Source organism: Panthera onca, chromosome B3 (genome assembly GCF_046562875.1).
Source record: "Panthera onca isolate mPanOnc1 chromosome B3, mPanOnc1 haplotype 2, whole genome shotgun sequence".
Taxonomy (NCBI): Eukaryota; Metazoa; Chordata; class Mammalia; order Carnivora; family Felidae; genus Panthera; species Panthera onca.
The window spans coordinates 58141917-58160356 of NC_138344.1; the positions used below are offsets into that span (position 1 = coordinate 58141917).

The 18440-nt window shown below is 40.0% G+C and overlaps 2 protein-coding genes across 5 annotated transcripts in view; one reads left to right on the forward strand and one right to left on the reverse strand.

The window, feature by feature from the left end:
* SLC30A4 (solute carrier family 30 member 4) overlaps positions 1-6706 on the forward strand; it is a 29521-nt gene extending 22815 nt beyond the window's left edge. Inside the window, exons 5-7 of one of the 3 annotated variants that reach the window (XM_060618652.2) lie at positions 144-249; positions 1380-1514; positions 2118-6706. In XM_060618652.2, the coding sequence (XP_060474635.1) occupies positions 144-249; positions 1380-1514; positions 2118-2272 (396 nt within the window). In that variant the 3' untranslated portion in view covers positions 2273-6706. Of the gene's footprint in view, positions 1-143; positions 250-1379; positions 1629-2117 lie in introns of those variants that run through there. The other 2 variants (XM_060618653.2, XM_078448579.1) reach the window with 2 other exon arrangements.
* Positions 1-18440, reverse strand: part of BLOC1S6 (biogenesis of lysosomal organelles complex 1 subunit 6) — a 130539-nt gene that overhangs the window by 103566 nt on the left and 8533 nt on the right. The window lies entirely within an intron of this gene.

The window sequence follows — 18440 nt, forward strand, 5'->3', positions numbered from 1 at the left end:
TAAATTGTAAAGGTATTCTTCAGTCCTGGCAAAGGAAGCTAAAGAATGGGGGACATGGGGACAGAGTATGGCTTGTTTTGCTTTACAGTCTGTTTTATGTCAGTCTGTACTTAATCATATAATTTTGCTCTGTCACCTTTCAGCCAGAATACAAGATTGCCGATCCCATCTGTACATATGTATTTTCATTACTTGTGGCTTTCACAACATTTCGTATCATATGGGACACAGTAGTTATAATACTAGAAGGTAAGATCTCACTAATATCCCTCGTTGTGGGTTTATTACTTCCCTAAATCAGATTGGGGGTGGGCGGGGCACTCTAGGGTAGGTAGGAGTCCTGTCTTTTCTTTTTACGGATGCTTATAGGTTATAGTAACACCACTTTATGTGTATATAAAATATAAGAATTGATGTGCTCTCCCATCTGTTACCTATTTGATCCTTATAATCATTGAGAAAGGTAGGTAAGGTAGACATTATTATCCCTATTTACCAACAAGGAAATTGAGGTTCAGAGGGGTAACATAACTTGCTTAATTAAGGTAATGCTGCTAATAAATAAACTATGGAGCTAGGACAAAGATGCAACTCTTTCGAGTCTTAATACAATTATGTCTACTGGTTTATTTATTAATTCCTTAATTCCCATTTAACTTGCTATTTTGTTATATTTCCTACATCCCTACTTATATTAAGTATATGCCTATATTTTCAACAGTACATTCATTATCATTGGATGTTCCCTTTTTTTCATTTTTTTTCTGTCTATCCTGGCTTTTTTTTTTTTTAATGTTTGTTTATTTTTGAGAGAGACAGCGTGAGAGTGTAAGCTGGAGAAGGGCAGAGACAGAGGGAGACACAGAATCCCAAGCAGGCTCTGTGCTATCAGCAGGGCTCGAACCCATGAACTGTGAGATCATGACCTGAGCCAAAATCAAGAGTCAGACACTTAACTGACTAAACCACCAGGTGCCTCTATCCTAGCTTATTTGTTAAATGAAGTATTCAGGTTTGATATATATATTTTTAAGTTGATTTATTTTGAGAGAGAGAGAGAGTGCATGTGCACGTGTGCCAAGTGCAGGTAGGGGTGGGGCAGAGAGAGAGAGAGAGAGAGAGACAGAGACAGCACCCAGCCCATCGTGGGGCTCAATCTCATGTGGGATCATAACCTGAGCCAAAATCAAGACTTGGATGCTTAACCGACTGAGCCACCCAGGTGCATCCTTGTCTTAAAGTATTAAGATATTTTAAAGTATTCATTTAAGCTGAATTTGGTAAAGCCGTTTGAGTTCTTTGGAAAAAAAAATTCTATCAGTTATGTATAACTTTTTCCCCCAAATAAACTTTACTTATGATATATTCTAAACTAATAGGTGTACCAAGCCATTTGAATGTAGACTATATCAAAGAAGCCTTGATGAAAATAGAAGATGTATATTCAGTGGAAGATTTAAATATCTGGTCTCTCACTTCAGGAAAACCTACTGCCATAGTACACATACAGCTAAGTATGTTGCTGACGGTAAATCCTGGGGTTGGTGGACTTTGTCTTTGGAATTAAATTTAACATTTTTGCTTTTAAATAAGTAGGAAAATTGTTTCTGCTGGAAAGATTTGCTTTAAGGGAGGGTTCAGACTTTTCAAAAGGTGAGTTGCAGATCAATAATGGCAGCCGAGCAATAATTTTCAATCTCTTTAAGATGAGACATTACAAATTGATTTTTGCTTTCAGATTAAAGCATGAAGTGTATCTACCATGCTGTATTTCTACATAAGAAAAGCTGGCTCTGTTTTTATTTCTTTAGGTCATTTCACAGATTGATGCTTTTTATTTATCAAAATAAAACATGCATGTGGTTTATTTTTTTTTTAAAGTACAGAAGACTTGCAATTGATGTCCAGTATTCTTTCTCTGAGAGTGGACTAGAGGGATTGGAATAATGACAAGCCATCCTGGCTTTTTAAGCTGGTGTGCTTCTCCAAGAGAGGAGCTTCAAGAGGGGAGAAATCAAACTAATAAAAATAGGTTCACTGTATATGAAATTTGTTATTTCCCTGTGTCGTTGTAACTTTGTACAATGAATAGTAATGATATTTCCTTGACATTGCAGTTCCTGGAAGTTCATCTAAATGGGAAGAAGTACAGTCCAAAGCAAAGCATGTGTTATTGAACACATTTGGCATGTATAAGTGTACTATTCAGCTTCAGAGTTACAGGCAAGAAGTGGACAGAACTTGTGCACATTGTCAGAGTTCCAGTTCCTAATTTGATATGTTTTGGGGACCACTGCCTTATTTATCCTGCAGTCACAGACCTGAGAGCAATAAATGTGCACACCTGAAAGAGAAAATGGAATCCCTGACAGCTGTGTCCATATCAAGCACCTGTCTCTCAAAACAATCACTCTAGCCTGAGAGTGCTACTTTCTGTTTAATGGTAAAAGGAGACTTCACCATGGTTTTCAGATGAAGATGTTTCCAAAACACTATTTATAGAATGAGACGTGACTCTACGGATACCTCAAAGAAGACAATCCAAGACCACATTTCACTAACTGTGACAGAGTACATGTCTTAAAGGAAGCATCAAGAATTCAGTATTTGCATTTAAAAATCCTTTTTAAGGACCATTTTTTATCAAGCTAGTGCTGGAAAACTGATTTTTTTTTATTAGGTAATCTTGACAGCCAGCTTCTGGAATTTGACACCCAGTTATGTTTTTACAGAAATTATTTCTCAACAGATTTCAGAGAATACTAGAAATTATCCAGATAGTGGAATAAGCATGCATTCCTAAGTGTTTCAGAAATGTTTTATTTCACAAATAATGTTATTGTTATAGTTTTACTTTATAAACAACTTTTTCCAGATGTTACAGGGTTTTGAATCTCAAAGTTATCATTTTGGTTATTTGTAATCTTAATCAGAACCAAATCTTTACATGTTGTGGTGGTCACTGTCATTAGGAATATTTAGGAAATATTTTCAATACTATTCTAAATGGCAGAAGTTAATCTTAAATTACTATATGGTGATTTAAAATATAGAAGTGGGGATGGAGTGTGGAATGTCAGATTTAAGTCTTCCTGCAGTCACTTTTATTATTCATGGAATTATCTTAAGAATAGCAGGAGACTGCAAAATGTAAACAATGATCCTCTGTCCTTGTAAGAACTGAAAGTGTGCTTGGTACCTTGCTTCCTGCCTCCATACCCATTAGTCTGTGCCCCTTCAGGGTAAAACTCTGGAGAGCTGTGGTTCAGTTTGTAATGCCTATCTTTCACATGTAGATTAACCACATTCCTCCAGAGAGAATTTGTTTGATGACATGGGTTAGGGATTCTCCACGGACTCCAGAAACCCTAAGATATAATTTTGAGGTTTTCCAATAATACCATAGCAGAAATGCCCAAAGAGATAGGGAGAAGACATTTAAAAAGAAAGAAAACATCAAGGGTTTTTGACCTTGTATTTGTGTTGTTTGAAACACAGGAATTGGGATGGACATTCAATCTGTGTTGTAGGGAGGCTAAACCTGAAACTTTCCAAACCGAATGCAACCTAATTGGTACCAGTTGTGTTAAAGGGGTAGCTGTGAATAATCAGGTTTCATTTTGCAACTGTTAGTTTTGTGATTATCTTTATGCACTTTAGAAGTCTATTTTCACAGGGACAGTTTCTTAACCAAGAATGGATATGGTTCTTGAGGTTCTCAGAGAATCAGAGTACAATTACTAGGCAAGTTGTGAATTAGAAGCTTAGATAAACATGCAGATGACTTATAATATCAAAGAAGGAGAGGAAACAGATTTCGTGTTTCTACCAAGTACCTCACTGTAAGTAAACCTAAGATAAAACCTGAAGTTACTTAAAAGATGATTAAGAGTTGATGGTATCCCCCAAAAAAGGGTTGATGAGGGTTAATGGTATCTAGTAAAACCCAGTGTTTATTGAATTGAATTGAAAATTAACCTTATGCGGTTCTTGCTGTGAATCCATTTAAAATGATTTGAATTTTTCAAAAATTTGAGTAGTACATACATAGTTTAAGTCAAAATTCTCTTAAATGTGGAAGGCAATTAAGAATAAATGAGAAGCATTTCAGTGGACATCTGGGCATTACGGACTTTGGGTACCTAGCAAGAGAAAGGAAAAGAACATGCATTGTATGCTTATGGCTTTCCCCACATTTGCAGGTGTTTCCCATGTGTCCACTGAGCTTGTTTCTTGTAAACTTTCCTTTATCCTAAATAGGCGTATCTTACTTTTCATATCGACCTGTTCCTTGAAAAAGTTATATGATAAAACAGTCTGAAATTCATTTGAGGATTGAAAAGGATTTTTTGTAAAATGCAGAAACAGTGAAAACTTTTGTAAATTTTAGTGAGTGTGCTTTGTATAAGTGAGGTACACATGAAGTTCCCTGTGCTTTGTCTTTTGTAGCAAGGACTACACATTTTGTACTTGTGCTTTCCTGGGGCTGAGATTGAAAATTGATAGATTTCACTTTTTGTAACTTGACAAAACCCACACAGGACGATGTGAACTTAGCAGATAGGACCAGGGACTGCACGACGGAAGCCACAGAGCCTTGGGTCTGTCGCTACCCTGCTGAGCTGCAACCCTGAGTCACACCCCTCAGACAGCCCTCACAGGAAGAGTTCTCCACTGTCCTGACACAGGCGCTGGGTAATTTTGGATAAACATTTTGCATTGTTAATTTTGCACTGAGAAAACAGATCACAACCTAAAAACTGGGCAGTTCTTCAGTGTGATGTTTTTCTTGTTTTTTTGTTTTTGTTTTTTTTTTAAGTAAGCTCCACAAAGCGTGGAGCCCAGTGCCAGGCTTGAACTCCCATCCCTGAGATCAAGACCTGAGCTGACATCAAGAATTGGACAGTTAATCAACTGGTGCACCCTGGTGCCCCCAGTTTGATGTATTTTAATTAACATTTGCAAATAATCAGAGTTACTTGTATATATAAACCTGTCTGTCAAAACTGTGGCAGAGGCAGCATTTTGATTTATTTTAGGAAAAGACCTATTTTTCATTAACGACCATGCTGCCTTACAAACCTAATGTGAGGAATATAGTTGAATAGGGCATCTTTCAGAGAGCTTTGAAATGTAGAACCATTTCAAATAGAATTCCCACATACACTTCCCATTAGCTGTGCCTTGTGTAATGTGAGCCCAGATTTTCGCAGCTTGCAGCTCCTGTCAGTATTGTTTGCCAAATCACAGGCTCTCTTATTTTACTGTTTTCGTTTCAAGTTTGGGTACTTTATTTCCATTTTCTAAAACTAAGTTTCCTGCTCTTAAAAGTCTCAGTGTTCTGGTTCTGTGTCTTGAACCCAGGTGTCCTCACTGACAGTGTTTGTTTTTAGTAGAATTTTCCCAGAATAGACACAGGCAAGATCAGATACATGAGCTTCCCTTTTGTTTAAATGTGAGGAAAACCATCTTTCAGAAACAAAGCACCACTTATAAACTTTTTCTTCGTGAGGAAGAACCCTTTTTTTAAACAGCTGATTGTTCTTGATCCAGATTTCTCTTGGACACTGAACTTTACAGTATAAGTATGATAGAAATAGACTACACTATACAACCATAAGTGAAGATTCTCTCTAATAAGACTGGATTGTGTTTCTTAAACAACTACTCTCACCACTTTAGAAGAGATAGTCATTCACTTTTGAAACAAGCACAATGAGGTAAATTTATTTTCTTTTTATGAACTTATGTGAATTGGTTCACCATAATGAATAAGGTGTGTTTTTACAGAATCTGAGCCCCTTTGGAATAAGATTTTAGGCAATTTTCCTGTTGACTCTACCTTACATATAGTAAATTTAAAGTTACAGAATGTGTTAATAGATGTAAGATTAGTTCCTTTGGCTTGGTTTCTTTTTAAACCAAGCTTAGCTCATGAGCCAGTTGAGTATTAGTCCCAAAGAATAGTGACACCTTGCTATATGCTGTGTTGAGGGGAGGTGAGTCTGATTTCCAAATGATTAAGTTTTATTTGTCTCTAACCAAAACATGACTTGCAAACTCTAACTACAGATCTGCCACGGGAATCTTGCCGGAAAGGACATCAGATTTGTTTTACAGCTCACCAATCAGGGATATTTTTTGTTATGTTCGTAGGAGCCCGCAAATTAGAAGAAATTGTCGTGGGAATTCCTCAGTATTGAATTGTGTATGTGCATTCAGGCCATCCAATCCTTGAATTCCTGCTTACAAAGGGTTTACTCTGTTACGTTATTCTTCCGATCGTATTGTAAAGACCAATATTTTCTGATTTTTGGTAAGACTGGAAAACATTTACGGAGACTTTCCCAATTACATCTATGACAGCGTCAATTTAAATATTGCAGTTAAGTATATTCTGAAAAATTGAAATGGCCAGTATGTCAGCTTTGCACCTGGAAGATACCTTATATTTGGAAAGCTTATGCTTCTCTAAAAATATATGTTATTAAGCCATATCACAGTTTAAGAAATTGTATATACTTTTCCATATGCCCTTTCAGAAACCAGGTATTTTGCATACGATTGATTTTAGGAAGATTTTGAAGCTGGTGTTTGTCCATATAATTTAAGATCAAGGTATAGTATATGTATATGTACTGTATTTGCAATTTTCAAATTGTAATTTCCTATACATTTATTAAATAAAGTATTGTTTTGCCGTGTGGTTTATTAAAAAATGAAAATATATAATCCTGAAATTTCTGGGCTGCTTTATTGAGCAATAGCAGACCTTAAAACATAGTAATAATCTTAAAAAGCATTGGAAAATAGATGATAACCTAGTTTTATAAACTCAGACTGTAATGCCCTGTTTAAGGTGTTTAAGAACTAAACCTGGGAAAAACCTTCCAGATAAAGAAAAAAAGAGCTATTAAAAGAATCTATAACTTTTTCTACAAGTCACTTTTAATATTCCTGCAGGCCCAGCAACAATGGCAGAAAGGAAAGAGATGCTCCCGTGAAAGTAAGATTGGTGAGGGCCTTTGTGAAGTCTGAGAGGAATGACCTGGTGACCCTCCAATGGTACAGACAGGGGGTCAGCACACTGTGCCTCATGGGCCTGCAGCCTGTTTTGCGTGGCCCATGGAGCTGAAGATGGTTTTTGTATTTTTTAATGGTTAAAAAAAAAAAAAAATCAGAAGAATGATATGTGAAAATTACGTTGAACTTTAAATTTCAGTGCAAATAAAGTATTCCTCAAACACAGCCACACTCATTTCATCAAGTATGGTTACCTGTGGCTGCTTTCGTGCCGCGGTGGCAGAGTTGAGTAGTTGGGACAGATATAAAATACTTACTATCTGACCATTTGTAGGCGAAGTTTGCCCGCCCTTGGTAAACACTGTCGTATAGTTTCAAGGCTCTAACAGCGCAGATGGATGCGGCAGGCTTTTCTGGAGCCTGCTCGGAAGTTTCTGTGACTGGCCAGTCTGAAGGCCACCTGCGCTGTCAAAGCTTCTTCCCCTCCCTTACCTTTTTTCTTTTGTCTGTCTTCCTCGGAAGTTTGAGGCAGAGATAGAGGAGAAGAGGAGCAGGATTTCAAACACCGTCTATGTGCCATATACTCTCTAAGTTTACTAGCAAAGCAGTTTTCTACCCCCTAACACCAGGATCATTTCAGAATACTTTTCAATATACAGGTTTACTGGATTTTTTTTTTTTTTCAACGTTTTTTATTTATTTTTGGGACAGAGAGAGACAGAGCATGAACGGGGGAGAGTCAGAGAGAGAGGGAGACACAGAATCGGAAACAGGCTCCAGGCTCCGAGCCATCAGCCCAGAGCCTGACGCGGGGCTCGAACTCACGGAGCGCGAGATCGTGACCTGGCTGAAGTCGGACGCTTAACCGACTGCGCCACCCAGGCGCCCCCAGGTTTACTGGATTTTTAAATTTTCGCTTAAGTTATGACAAAAAATAAGAAAATGTTCAACCTACTGAACCAATTCTTTGAGATGTCCCAATTTCAGTTTTATGGTATCTTAAAGATGAGAATGCTTCTCAAACCAAGTATGTAGATCTCAGTGGCTAAAACACTGAATTATATAATATTTCTTAGAACTTTAACAAATATGCGTTAAAGTACCCTATGTGTGTTGAGTACCCTATGCAGCTTGTGCCAACTGGGCGCTCACCAAATGAAAAATACCATTTTATCTGCTAAGATGAAATTTGGTTATTGGGCTTTAAAAATAACATGTTCTTTAAAGTTTCCCAGTCACCTAGAGAAAGACTCCTCTATTTTTGAAAATAGTAATAAAATATAGTTTTAGGTAAGTTATAGTAGTGAGATGTTAACATATGATTTGATTACTTACCTAGCTGTATATCTATTTTGATGTGTCATTTTTTTCGTCCTTGTCAGATGCCAAAATGAATTTGAATTTACTTTACAATAAATTATAAATTAGACTTACAAACTCTTACTTATGCCAAACTTTCCATTTTATATTATATATTAGTTGGATAATATTTTTGGTTATAATTCAATTCCAGCTATGATATAGTATATTTTCTTTACGCTAGAATATAGACTAAGCATAAATAGGAAGTATGAAGCCTTCTGACTAAATATCTTTATATAAATCGTATTTAAGATTAGGAGCTTTAAAAATCCAGCCTCAGTGAAATTTTCAGGCAGAATTCTGGTTTAAGGCTCTACGTGACTTTTACAGAACATGAACTATAAAGTTTGGCCAATAAACATGAAGATGATACTTTGTAAGTTACCAAATTGCTTCTGTGAACTTTTCAAAAATTTGTTCTGGTTTGACTTGAAATTCCTGTTTGTTTTACTTGCCAGCTTCTGCATATTGGTTTGTGGGGTTTTGGTGTGTTTTGGGTTTTGGTGTTTGTTTTTTTTTTTTTTAACACTTTTGTTCACTTTAACAAAATGCTGGCGCCATGGGGAAAATGTGTGTGAGTTGGTTTTTCTACAAAATATACTGAGCTATTTCTTGGGAAGAAAGTAGGATTTTTTTTTTAATGGAAATTTTCAGAGACCCCATGAACGCAAAGCCAACCTTAAAGCAAGACAGACCACCTCTGTTCCCTTGACTTTCCTAGGATTGAAGATCTGCTCCCACCCTCCCTCATTATTCTTTCTTCTACTTCCTCCCCAGAGGAATCCTAACAACATAAATGGTTACAGGGATACTTGCCTCCGGACAGTGATTGTAGTGGATATCTGGCCTAGTCAAGGAATGAAGAAGTGGGGTGAAGAGGAGAGTTTCCTGGACTTCCATTCATTAAATCAGTTCCCTGTGAAGGCTACTGGCAAATCCTAGTTCCAACAGCCTCTTAATCACTTTACGGTCTGACTGGGGTTTCAGCAGTATCTGAACACAAGCCTATACCATTGTTGCTTTGCTTTTTTGTGTAAGAATATTTTCCAAAGTCCTGCATATTTGTTAAAGTTCTAAGAAATATTATATAATTCAGTGTTTTAGCCACTGAGATCTACATACTTGGTTTGAGAAGCATTCTCATCTTTAAGATACCATAATACTGAAATTGGGACATCTCAAAGAATTGGTTCAGTAGGTTGGACTTTAATAAGGTATATTGAGACTACTTCCAGATGTCAATTCATTTTACAATCATTCAACCAAGAAATGATCTATGAAGGCCACCTCCCTACCACTGAATATGTTGTGGACTAGAACAAAAAATTCCTGTGTATTTTTAAAAATTAAACAGGAAATGAAACAATATTATGTTCTTGGAGAGCGTCTTGGGTCATACCCTCACCCCTACAAATAGAAGATCACACTCCCATTACGGATGGCTTGAGAAACTGGCCTGTAGGATAAAGTCCATCCTCTCGGTAACAACATACAAAATCCTTCTGGTTTGGTGACTGCTCACTTCTCCACCCACAATTCCACCCTTTCTACAACCACTATCCTATCTCCCATGCTTCAGCCATATCAAACCACAGTCCAATTTTGGTTAACGGGGGAAATAATTGCTAACATTTATTGAAACTTTACTGCCTTTCAGACACTGCTATATACTTAATTGTGTAATTCTCATGACGGTATTTTGATAAATATTATAATCTTCACTTTACAAATGAAGAAACTGAGACCAGGAGAAGTTAAGTGCCTTGCTGAAAGTCACATAGGTAGTCATAATGTAGAAAGAGAAGGTCACAGACATCTCTTAAATATAGTTATAACTAGTAAACAATATAAAAGGGATCCAGTGTAGACTACTGTAGTCAAAATCACAACCATTAGACCATAGATGTATACAAATAACAGAAGTATAATAGTTTAGGAACACACAACTTTCCATAATTTATACACATGCTTAGCAAAAAAGTAGCCAAAAGTTTACTCTATTTCTTAATTGAGTTCTTGTTTTTTGAGGCACCAGGATAGTGCTAAATCGGGTTTCAGCATGTTCTCACTAGCCTTTCCTCTCTTCATTCCTCAGTCCTCATAGCCATGACTGGGAAGGGTTGGGACCCAAGCCACAAGGGCCAGGCTCCTTCTGCCATTTCTTCAGTAGCCAGCCACTGCTTTGCTCTCAGGACAATGCACTTCTGTGTCCACAACTAGTCTTGTTTGTGAAGGGGAGGGGCTAGCCCACGTTACAGTCAACATACCATGGGACCCCCTGGGCACAACAATCCCCCAAATCTTAAGTCCATGTTTACATTGCTTGGGGGTGGGGGGGAGGGAAAGGTGGCTAAAACAAGCAGAAAGGGTTGTGCCCACCATAATCATTACCAAGACAGGATTGAGACAAAGAAACAGCTCAGAAATATTACATACAGACTGTGAACCCATGGGAAACAAAAAAACACAAGCCTCCAGTAATTCATAGATATTTCCAGGAAGTCAATGAACTTCCCACAAGCCATGGAATTATGGGTTAAAGCTGATCTCATCTTGGTTGGGAGTGGGTAAGATGTAGTAGATATCTGGGTTAGTTACTAGGTAGCTCCAAACCAAATAGATGCTTTCATTGTGAGCTCACACAGAGGTATGGACTCAGAGCAGACTGCCTAGGTTTCCATCCTGGCCCTCCCCCTCCCTTTCTAACATTGAGATTTGGGGAAATTTTTTGAACTTCTCTGTGCTCAGTTTCTCTGTCCACAAAATAAAAATATTAACTGTTCCTGCCTCATGTGACTTTTATGAGGATTAAATGAGCTACATAAAGAAAGTGCTGGGAACACATCATTATTACTGCAAGTTAATTTCTTCACAAAGGCACTGCCTATTATTTTTTTACTTGGCTAATTGAGCAGTGCCAGTCTTACAGCTCCCAGAACGAGGCAAATTTTCTTATCCTCTGCTCCTTTGCCCCTTCTTTATCTGGAAAATCATTTCCCCAGCTTCTTTACCTCATAAAAACCAACTCATCCTTAAAGATTCTCCTCAGGTATCATCTCCTCCAAAAAGCCTTCCTTTCCCTCCCTATGTGAATTAGGAGCCCTTCTTCTGTGCCTCCCTCCCTCCCTCATTTGGTCACTGTGGGAGCCACCACTGTCTGATTACCCACAAGCCCTTGGGGGAGGGACCTAGGTGTTTTCTTTGAATTTCTAGTGTTAGAGACATAGAAGGGCTGTGTGAATATTCCCACGGTTAGAAACCATACATACACTAAATATCTTTTTTTTTAATGTTTGTTTTTGAGAGAGCGAGAGAGAGACAGAGAGAGAGAGTGAGCATGAGCGGGGGAGGGACAGAAGTAGACACAGAATCCGAAGAAGTCTCCAGGCTCTGAGCTGTCAGTGCAGAGCCTGATGTGTGACTCAAACTCACAAACCGTGAGATCATGACCTGAGCCAGTCAGCCGTGTACCCAACTGAGCCATCCAGGTGCCCCACTAAATATCTATTTTTGCATGGAAATTTTTTAAGGAGCCCTAAGAATCCTCACTGTCAATGCTGTAATCTCTTTTCCATAATGTAACTGAAACCCTATCATAAAATTGCTTCTCTGAAAAAATGTTCCAGATTGGCTATCTCCCAATAACAAAGAATTGGGTTTTTTTATACTTGGGTATGTGTAATTATAGTATAGCTATTCAAGAATTTCTGGTTATTTTCTGTATCTCTTTAAAAAGATTACAACAGAAATTAGACCCATTTCTGAAACATCCCAGACAATTACACAATTAATTGCAACTAAATTGGTATTAACAGCCAGTAGCTATTATCACTTACAGCACCTGATAATCTCTCCCAGAGCCCCTCCTTAGTAGCACCAAGCTAGTGCTTGTCAATTCCTATCTTGCTGATAACAGCTTGTTTTTTTTACAAAAGACACTTTATTTTTAGAAGATGAATAGTAACTATTTTCAGCTTGAAGCTGGGGACAGCTTACACTACTTTGAAAGTACTGATGGAGTTTAAATCACTCATTTTTAAAATATATATATATTTTAATGTTTATTCACTTTTTGAGAGACAGAGACAGAGCACAAGCAGAGCAGGGGCAGAGAGAGAGAGAGAGGGAGACACAGAATCCGAAGCAGGCTCCAGGCTCTGAGCTATCAGCACAGGGCTTGAACCCACGAACTGCAAGATCATGACCTGAGCTGAAGTCAGTTGCTTAACCGACTGAGCCACCCAGGTGCCCCAGGGCCCACTTCAGATCCTCTGTCCCCCTCCCTTCTTGCCCCTCCCCTGCTTGCACTCTCTCAAAATAAATAAACCTCAAAGAAAGATTTTATATCTAATGTTTTATTTATTTATTTATTTAGAAAGAGTGTAAGCAGGGGAGGGGCAGAGACAGGGAGACACAGAATCACAAGCAGGCTCCAGGCTCTGAGCTGTCAGCACAGAGCCCAACGCAGGGCTCGAACTCAAACCATGAGATCATGACCTGAGCTGAAGTCAGACGCTTAAGTGACTGAGCCACCCAGGCACCCCTAAATCACTCATTTTTTAAAACTAATTAATTTTTTTCTTTTTAATTTACATCCAAGTTATTTAGTATGTAGCTAACTCAGTTATGTGGTGCAATAATGATTTCAGGAGTAGATTCCAGTGATTTATCCCCTACATGTAACACCCAGTGCTCATCCCACCAAGTGTCTTCCTTAATGCCCCTTACCCATTTAGCCCCTCCCCCCACCCACAACCCCTCCAGCAACCTAATCACCCTTTATTCTCACCGCTAAAACATAATACCAAACAGACAGATGTACCCTGGAGTAGGAGGCAGATAATACCAAACAGACAGATGTACCCTGGAGTAGGAGGCAGAAGAACCGATTCTGGTCTCAGCTTTGCTAGGTGTGTCTAATTGGACAAGTTACTCTGTTTTGCTGGGATTCAGCCTGCCTATCTGCATAGTTAATAATAATAAAACAATGATTGAACGCTTAGCCCTGTACATGCCGAGCAGTGTTCTAAAGGCTTCTCAGGAGGGGCGCCTGGGTGGCCCAGTGGGTTAAGCGTCTGACTCTTGATCTCAGCTCGGGTCTTGATCTCTTGGTTTGTGAGATCAAGCCCCACTTCGGGCTCTACAATGACGGTGCGGAGCCTGCTTGGGATTCTCTCTCTCATGGCCCATACCCTGCTCATGCACACGCATGCACATTCTCTCTCTCGTTCTCTCTGAAAATAAATAAACATTAAAAAAATAATAATTGCCCAACTGGATGGACAGGTTACCTTAACTCTGACCTCATCTCTCCCAGAACTGCCTGAGGCTTACTGACATTTTTTGTCAATAAAGACCCCGAGGGGCTATGCTCTTACAGCCTCTTCTTTTATGTGTTTTGTTGTTGAGACACTAAGGAGAGGCAGTATGGTGTGATAAGGAGAAAGTTTTGATCCAACCTGTGAGGGCTCAGATTCGGCTCTATGAACTTAATAGCTGGGTGATCTTAGCCTGCACCTAGCCCTCTCAGCTGCACAAGGTAACACCCTGGATGTCACAGGTTTGCTTTAGGGGTGAACTACCACGATGTCCATGAAATGTCTAGTGTGGTGCTTGCCGCTCAATACATTGTCATCTACTCCTCCCGCTACCCACTCCGTGATTGAGAAATCGCAAGTGTCGCCACTGGACCTATCTACTTAGTATAATTCAGGAAGCCTCTTATACCAGGAGTAATGGAAGGATGGAAAGAAACTAACATCTGAGATTTTATGTCAAGTCATTTCAAACCTATCAGCTTATCTCACTGGGGCAGAAGTGACCCCCAAGTGTATGTTCAGGTTCTGTCAGTATGAACTAAGGTAAATTATTTGACCTCTTTGGGCTCAGTTCTTTCACCAGTAAAATGGGGGTCATAAATGTCACCTGACCCCAGGACTGTTGGGAGGATTACACGAGGGGATGCATGCCAAGTGCCTGGTGCATGCCAGGTGCTCCTGAGTGGTGGCTGCAGCTGCCATTATTCCCATTTTGGTTTCCTGAGCTTCCCTGGCCTCACTAGAAGCTTTCCTGACACCCTGAAAAGAACACCAACGTCATAACTTAAATACACAATTGAGGGGCAGGACCTGCTCCCCAAATGACTCATTCATAACCACCCCAGCACAGGTCATGCCGTCAATGCAAAGATGACATCTTACTATGCTTGCACTTCCTTCCACCAACGTCCCGGGCTGGGGGCTGCTTCTGGCAAAGTATCCACAGGCAGAATCTGTGAGTCATGAGCAGAAGGACCTAAAAATTCTTAGGAAGATTCTTGGCTCAGTACACCCACAGCCACTAACTCAGGGCCTAAACTAGTTTTCCTCCAGAGGGAAACATAAGTAGAGATGTGTGTATACTGTCACAGTGACCGAGTGAGGGCTTAGACTATGGGGAGTTCCAATGAGCATGGTGCCCCCACCACGTGCCTGGGACAGGCACAACTAGTCCTAACACAGCATGTGTCTCCTTCTCCCTCCCCTTCACAGCAAATGTCCCCCCCCCCCAAAAAAAAAACTGCCAGAAACACCAAATTCACCAACTGCACCTCTATTCTCTAAACATATCACCATCTCTGTACCTGGTTCTTATTTTCACAGGTTATATCACTAGGAGAGGAAGAGGCTTCATCCCTCACCCTAAGCCCATACCACTCCTGGGGCCATCCCAACACCTACACAGACTTGAACTACTCTACTTTATAATCGCACTGGATTCATCCTCTCATTCCCCAGTGGGCTTAGTACACCCATAGGCAATCAGACTGAGTCCACTAGAATGTAAGTATCTTAAGGGCGGGGTCCGTATCCATTTTGCCCCATCCCATTCTTAGTGTCTGGCAAAATGAGCAGCACAAAGTGAGTCTCAATAGATCTTCACTGAATGAATAAAGAATGAATATATTCCGAGATTAGAGCAGGAGTGAAAGTCTCTCCCTGGTACGAAATCACTGGAGTAATAAATACATTCTACAACTGTGCTGCCCAATATGGGAGCCACTAGCTACATTTGGCCATTTAAATTTAATTACTATATTTTTTAACGTTTATTTTGAGAGAGAGAGAGTACACATGTGCACGAGCGTGAGTGGTGGAGGGGCAGAGAGAGAGGAAGAGAGAGAATCCCAAGCAGGGTCCGCACTGTCAGCTCAGATCCAGATTTGGAGCTCAATTTCACAACCCTGGGATCATGACCTGAGCTGAAATCAAGAGTTGGACACTTAACCGACTGAGCCATCTAGGTTCCCCTAAATTTTAATTAATATTAATTAAAATTAAATAAAATTAACTCACAAAAATAAACTCAAAATGGATGAAAGACCTAAACGTGAGACAGGAAACCATCAAAACCCTAGAAGAGAAAGCAGGCAACAACCTCTTTGACCTTGGCCACGGCAATTTCTTGTTTGACACATCCCCAAAGGCAAGGGAATTAAAAGCAAAAATGAACTATTGGGACCTCATCCAGATAAAAAGCTTCTGCACTGCAAAGGAAACAATCAACAAAACTAAAAGGCAACCGATGGAATTGGAAAAGATATTTGCAAATGACATCTTAGACAAAGGGCTAATATCCAAAATCTATAAAGAACTCACCAAACTCCACACCCAAAAAACAAATAATCCAGTGAAGAAATGGGCAGAAGACATGAATAGACCCTTTTCCAAAGAAGACATCCAGATGGCCAACCTACACCTGAAAAGATACTCAACATCACTCATCTTCAGGAAAACACAAATCACAGCCACACTGAGATACCACCTCACACCAGTCAGAGTGGCTAAAATGAACAACTCAGGAAACTACAGATGCTGGCGAGGATGTGGGGAAACGGGAACCCTCTTGCACTGTTGGTGGGAATGCAAACTGGTGCAGCCTCTCTGGAAAACAGTGTGGAGGTTCCTCAAAAAATGAAAAATAGAACTACCCTATGACCCAGCAATAGGACTAGTAGGAATTTATCCAAAGGATCCAGGAGTGCTGATTCATAGTACTTGAATGTTTATAGCAGCACTCTCAACAATAGCCAAATTATGGAAAGAGCCTAAATGTCCATCAATGGATGAATGGATAAAGAAGACATGGTTTATATATACAAAAGAATACTATTTGGTAACGAGAAAGAATGAAATCATGCCATTTGCAGCAATGTGGATAGAACTGGAAGGTATCATGCTGAGTGAAGTAAGTCAGTCAAAGAAAGACAGGTATCATATGTTTTCATTCATATGTGGATCTTGAGAAACTGAACAGAAGACCATGGGGGAAGGGAAGGGGAAAAAATAGTTACAGAGGAGGGAGGGAGCCAAACCATAAGAGACCCTTAAATACAGAGAACAAACTGAGGGTGGGTGGGACGGTGGGGGAGAGGGGAAAATGGGTGATGGGCATTGCGGAGGGCACTTGTTGGGATGAGCACTGGGTGTTACACGTAAACGATGACCCACGGGAATCTACCCAAAAAACCAAGAGCACACTTCATACACTGTATGTTAGCCAATTTGACAATAAATTATATATTTTTTTAATTTTTTTTAACGTTTATTTATTTTTGAGACAGAGAGAGACAGAGCATGGACGGGGGAGGGTCAGAGAGAGAGGGAGACACAGAATCCGAAACAGGCTCCAGGCTCTGAGCTGTCAGCAGAGAGCCCGACGCAGGGCTCGAACTCACGGACCACGAGATCATGACCTGAGCCGAAGTCAGACGTCCAACCGACTGAGCCACCCAGGCACCCCGACAATGAATTATATTTAAAAAAAATTAAATAACACTGTAAAGTTACAACTACCATATATTCCAGCCACAGCATTCCTAGATATATACCTAAGAAAAATGGAAGCATAGATCCACATAGAGATCTGTATAATGATCTTCATAGCAACTTTATGTGCATTGGCTAAAAACTGGAGAAAAGAAGCAAATGTTCATCCACAGATGAAGGGATAAAAACAAATGTGGTATATCCATACAACGAAATACTACTGAGTGACAAAAAGGAATGAACTATTGATACATACAACATGGAGGAATCTCTAAATAACTCTGCTGAGCAAATAACATAGACAAAAAATAATATTGTGTAATTCCACTTATATAAAATTCAAACTAATCTATAGTGACTGAAATACTGATTGAAAGCAGATCAGTGGTTTCTGGGTGGGAAGAGGGAAGGGCGAGAGGGAAGGATTACAAAGGCACATGAGGAAACCCTGGGCTGAGAGATAGGCTCCCTGTCTCAGCTGTGGTGATTGTTGCACAGGTGTATACACATACCAAATATTATTCGGTTGTACTTTTTAAACATGTGCAGAGGACATTGCTTGTCAATTATATCTCAATTAAAATCGAGTGTTAAAAAAACTTCAATAGAACTAAAATTCAGTTCCTAAGTCGCTTTGGCCACATTTCAAGCACTCAATAGCTTTATGTGGCTTATGGCTACCTCACTGGACAGCAAAGAGACAGAACTTTCCATGCAGAAAGTCTGTTGCACGGCGCTGCTCTGGAATAAGAAAATCGGATGCGCGGGGGCCTCAGAAGCCATCTGCACCACCCGCCACCAGACCATAAAGCTGCTGCAAAATTCCTGGACTGTTCCTGTGGCCTCACAAGTACACGGGGCTCGCCCTGCAACGTGCTTAGCCCCAGGGCGGTTCTCACCAAGCTCTTCATTCCATCCACTGTGCTCCACCAGCCTCCTGGCCTTCACCTTCCCTCCCCTGGGATGCCTTCTCTTTCACCCCTTTGCCCTCAGTGAATACCTCACATCTCTCTCCTGAGAAACAAAGTAAGCCTCCTTTTGGATCCTGGCCCCAAGTCTGGCTGCTGCCCTCCTTCCCTCCCTCGCAAGCAAAATCAGGCAAGTGTGGGGAGTCTGTCCCCGCTTCTTCTCCTTTTTGCCCAAACTTATTAGACTTTGGATTTTACTGCCCCCTCTTGACCAAATCTCTCCCCCAAGGTCACCAGTGCTCTTTCAAGTGACATCACCACTGAACATATTTCAGCCTTT